The sequence below is a fragment of the Pygocentrus nattereri genome, chromosome 22 (assembly GCF_015220715.1).
Source record: "Pygocentrus nattereri isolate fPygNat1 chromosome 22, fPygNat1.pri, whole genome shotgun sequence".
NCBI lineage: Eukaryota > Metazoa > Chordata > Actinopteri > Characiformes > Serrasalmidae > Pygocentrus > Pygocentrus nattereri.
In genome coordinates this window covers 17555489-17560900 of record NC_051232.1, presented here as the reverse complement: position 1 = coordinate 17560900, position 5412 = coordinate 17555489, and the positions used below count along the sequence as shown (strand labels likewise).

The window sequence follows — 5412 nt, the reverse complement described above, 5'->3', positions numbered from 1 at the left end:
CATGAGGGAGCTTTTAGAGACAAACACTTCAGACATCTGGTTACTATCACTAGCAATGTGAACAATTATGACTCTACAATGCACCTTTGCACACCAAACCAGTGGTTAAATTATGCAGAAGTTGTTCAAAATTGGTGGACTTCTCCTTTAACCCATTAAAATCCCAGGCTTACTACATACTAAAGTTTATTATTCCGTAACTACAGGAACTATTCTTACGTTATATAAGCATATAATAAACTAAGGATGCACTAGTGGGCCTTGGCCATTTAAGGGGTTCACATAGACATTACAGTCTAGTGCTGATTGTATGATGCTTGTTCTAAATCAATATAATATTCCAACCCACTGTAAATATCTTAATTATCCAATTGAAGTAGTCAAATCTTTGACCTTTGAAACGTGGTTTTAGTTGTGTTTCTTAAGTTAATTTAAGTGATACTTTTTTAATCCCACAAACGGGGAAATTCCACCTCCGCATTTAACCCATCTGTGAAGTGAAACACCACATACACACTAGTGAATACACATACACACACACACACACACTAGGGGGCAGTGAGCAGTGAGTAGAGTGATGGGCAGCCCTATCCATCGCACCCAGGGAGCAGTTGGGGGTTAGGTGTCTTGCTCAAGGACACCTCAGTCATGGACTGTCTGCACTGGGAATCGAACCAGTGACCTTCCGGTCACAGGGCCAGTTCCCTAACCTCCAGCCCACGACTGGCCCAAGAAGATTTTTCCTATTGCATCTTCCCAAGAAACCCTCTTTTGCACTTGTAATACATTTCTTAAATATCCACTAGGAAATGATCATATGTTTACATGACATAGCATCCTGCTAATGAAGCCTACCTCAGAATCATCTCTGCTGTTTTTAGTTGGTCAGCAAAGGCTATACTGACCTGTGGACTCTGGACCCTTCCAAAGCAGATTAGACACCCAGCAGGGCCTTTCTCAAAATGCAATCAGTTTACAGCAGATCTGCAATGTAAATAAAGGTAATTTATTATCCCACTTTCATCTTAGCTCTGATGTTTGTGTAGCCCTCATGGCTCCAGTAGAGCTCCCAACATCACTGTGAAATCCATCCATCCATCCATCCATTTTCTAAGTCGCTTCTCCCTCAGGGTCGCGGGGGGGTGCTGGAGCCTATCCCAGCGGACATCGGGCAGAAGGCAGGACACACCCCGGACAGGTCGCCAGTCCATCGCAGGGCAGACAGACAAACATACACAATCACTCACAAACTCACACCTAGGGGCAATGTAGCATGTCCAACTGGCCTGACTGCATGTCTTTGGACTGTGGGAGGAAACCGGAGAACCCGGAGGAAACCCACACAGACACGGGGAGAACATGCAAACTACACACACAGAGGACCCGGTCACCCGGCCGGGGAATAGAACCCAGGCCTACTGTGAAATCCATCTTATTCAAATGTTTTGATGAAAAATCAAATGTACCTTTTTTCCCCATTATCCCGTATGTTTTTTAGTCCGCCAAGACATGTTTGATGTCTGAAATTGGAGCTATGAAGCTAATTTCACTAACAAGCAATTTAAACTAATACCAGAACAAAACCATAGCACACCTGCATCAAACTGTATTACATCTTTGAGGATAAAGAATCTCTAGTAGACTTGCCTATGTGGTTTTTGACACTGTTTGACATACTGTTATCTATAATAATAAAAGTAATACAAATAATAATATTTTATTTGATATGCACCTTTCAAGACACCCAAGGACACTGTACAATGAAAATCATAAAAAATGAATTTAAAAAGAAATTATTTTAAAAAGAATTTGAAATAAAGTGCATGCAAACTAGCTAAATAGCTTAGTGCTAGGCACCATCTTGGAACTTGAGTTGGTCTATAGATTTGTATATTTTACAGATAACAATATTATACAGTGTAGGAAATCATAATCAAATCTGTATGAAATTCAACAGCCTGACATGGTTGGAGGCAAGTGTATAATGATTTAGGTACGATGCTAATTGTTGAGGTGTTAGCTTCCATTACTTGTTAGCTCCATTAGCTCCATTAAAGAAGCAAACTTCAGACACATTGCCTTGGGTGGTCGACTACATCTGAGGTAAAGAGGAAATTGTGTGAACCAGATTTTTTTTTTCCTTCTTTTTGCTAAACTATTATTTTAACTCCAAGTGTTGTGCTAGAATAAACATGAAATGGGTAATGTCAATGACTGACTGCTTGGACTTTGTTTATGTGGCCTTTTAATGTTCAGTCAGCTCTGAGCAAGGCTTAAAACTCTAAATCAGTAAGGGCGGCTGGGAAGATTGTGGGGATTGACTGTTGATTACAGAACTGGATTGTATTGAATATAGTATAGTGTATTGAAATTAGTAGGCCTGTTGCTATATTATATTGCTATGACCGAGAATAGAAAGGGTTCTGCTATTGTTACAACTTGTATAGAACCTTTTTATGGTGCTACACACAACCCTCTTCTTCTCACACCCTATTCTTTTAATTACTTTTGGTTCATATGTGCATGTAATACTCAACACTTCATTTCTAAGGAAATTAAGTAAATACAAAGTTTTTTGCTTTTATTATACTACACAAGAATTCAACATTGAAGACGTACACTACTTTACAATACAGATTTACAGTAGATTGGTGTATAAAGATGATTGTGTGCAAATACATGACTTACATGGCGATCTATACACAGAGTGAAGCAATATGACATCCACCGTCATATGAATAAGGCACTTTACCATTCTTACATTACATCTGCTCCCCAGGGTTGGTGCCACTTCTTTTGGACTTATCCTGAAATGTTACTTTCAGTGTGCATCTGTACAGTCTTTCCATGTTCATGGAATGTAACTATGAGCTACCAAGTACTGTATCTGCAAATTGCACCAAAAATACAAACCACATGTCAGCATTTCTTGCCTCCGTGATCAAACTGAATGACAGTTTAGACAGGGTCAGAGGCTGCCGTAATGTTTTACCATAAGTAGTCAATTTGGAGAGCTAGTGTTTCATGCCTGCAGCCTATAAAGTGCAGCTCAGCCAGCCATCCATAGAGTGAAAGGTATTAGGATTGTGGGTAATGTAGTCGAAGGTGCCAGGCCGAAGCACACGATGGACATCACTCCCAGAAAGACGGTCAGAAGCACGCTTCTTTGGTCACGGATGGCCATTTTCAGATAGTTACAGAACTGAAAAGACAAAGAGCAAACACATCAATGGCCTATTGACCAATAACACACTTATCTGACAAATAGCACCAAATTATGAATCATCTGACCCTTCAATTCTGTTGTTGTATGGGGCGACTAAAATTGGCAGAATTAAAAATGAGTGATTTTTCACATACACTGTTCATGTAGTTGTAAGATGTAAGATGTAAGTTAATTAAAAAAAACACACACACAAACACGTGTACTGGGCATCATTCAGGAACACCTCTGTGATCTAACATTTATGGCATTTGGCAGACATTCTTATCCAGAGCAACTTAGTTTGATCATTTTACACAGGTAGGCGAAGGTGGTGTTAGGAGTCTTGCCCAAGGACTCTTATTGGTTTAAGTGTAGGGTGGTTACCCAGGTGGGGATTGAACCCCCATCTACAGCAACCAACCCCACCTCACATTAACATCAGAATCTCAAATGGCCCCATACTGACTACATAGTGCGCTACAGAGAGTATGAAGTAAGTGGCTTGTTTACAGGGCACTCCATGGCCAGTGCAGGGCCAGGTGGAATTCGCTCAAAGCAAATAAGCCAGGAGGAGCAAAACTTGCGGTACTTACAGCATTCTTGGGGATGAATCTCAAATGGCTCCCTACTCCCTATGTTGTGAACTACGCAGGCCATAAAATAACAACTTCTACATCCAAATAGCGCCACGAATTTCAAATAGAAAGCAATTTGGGTTCGAGTCATAGATTGTAAGACTCCCTATTTAACGTGTAGTGCACTTTTTGTGTGCATTAGCCAACGTACGTAGCGCACTACGTAGGGAGCAGGGGCGCATTTGGGATACAGCCTAGCTTGCCTCAGGAGAATAAACACCAAGTTAGCTAGCTGGCGTCTTTACCTTCTCCGTCTGCTGGCTCGCAGGTGTCCCGTATCTGCAGTAAGTGACAAAATGCTCGCAGTTATTCCACAGCAGGCTGTACGGAATGGCCCCGACGAGTTTCTCGGCTCTTCTGGCCACGTCCTCGTTCGGCATGGCTGGCGTTTTCATGCTCCTGTCCATGTCGTTGACCAGGATGCTGACGCCGTACGCGAAGTCCTCCACCGAGTCGACTCGTATGCTCGCGTTTCTGTAAATGCAGCCCAGAATGAGCCTCTTGTTGGTCACCACCGTCGTGATTAGCTTCTGGTCGCTGGTCAGCACCGGCATGATATCCGGCATCAGGTGAGCCACTTTGTTGTCCCCCAGGTAGATGCCGAAGTGGGTGAAGAGAGTGCGCTGCACTTCCAGCAGGTCGCCTCTTTTGAAGGGAGGCGCTGTTGTCGTATGTTTGGGTGCGCACTCGTCCGCCAACCACGACTTCTTGTTGAACACGTAGAAGTTAGTGAGAAGAAAAAGCTTCTCGATGAGAAACGTTAGCGAGTCCAGCATGTTTGGGGGGGGCGTGTGTGAGTGCCTGGTCAGTCTGAGGCTTGCAGGCTGAAGTCTGCAGGTTTGGACGTGATTTATAGCCCTCAGGCTGTGAGGAGGAGACTGCAGTGGACGGGGGGGATTATGCTATTGGCTGAAAGTGCTGCTCCCATAAGCTTCTTCCCCGGGGCTGTTACTGAAGTTTACTCAGTGATAGGGCTGCTCGATTAAGGCAAAAATCATAATCACGATTATTTGATCAAATCTCGATTACCGTCTAACTTTGGTAGCGTCGTGCATTTGGTGAACTTTTTTTTTTAATTTTCCATCAGATTACTTGAACTTTTGTAAAATAAATAATATTTTAAAAATAATAAAAATGAATATGATTGACTATGTGGTAATACACATCCACAATGTACTAGTAAACATTTATAAACATAATAAATATAAAACAAATTAGACCAAAATAAATGAGTTTTATCCAGGGGTGAAAGGGCACCGCTGTAAAGGAAAGGAGTGCACTATAAACTTATATCACAAGACAAATTGAGAGACGGAATCCAGCACAATAAGCGTTAATCTTGATTATCTTGTTGTCATAATCTTTGGAAGCCCAAATTGTAATTGAAATGAGATTTGATTACAGAACCATCTGAGCTTCCAAACTGGATTTATTTGCTGCAGTATGTGACTAACGGGACGGTGAGACAATGACGGTCAATGACTGAGGTTAAAGGGACATTTCACCAGTTTTACAAAATATCTGCTTAATTCAGCCATTTAGATGTAAACAGAGGCACTCAACGTGGTTTAA

The 5412-nt window shown here is 41.9% G+C and overlaps 1 protein-coding gene across 1 annotated transcript; it reads right to left on the bottom strand.

Moving 5' to 3' along the window:
* Positions 1-2555: 2555 nt before the first annotated feature.
* Positions 2556-4675, bottom strand: lrata (lecithin retinol acyltransferase a). Its single transcript, XM_017709329.2, has 2 exons — positions 4086-4675; positions 2556-3202 (listed from the first exon to the last, which is right to left on the bottom strand). Exons 1-2 carry the CDS (start codon positions 4614-4616, stop codon positions 3050-3052), a joined length of 684 nt encoding a protein of 227 aa, XP_017564818.1. The 5' UTR covers positions 4617-4675; the 3' UTR covers positions 2556-3049.
* Between the last annotated feature and the right edge of the window lie 737 nt (positions 4676-5412).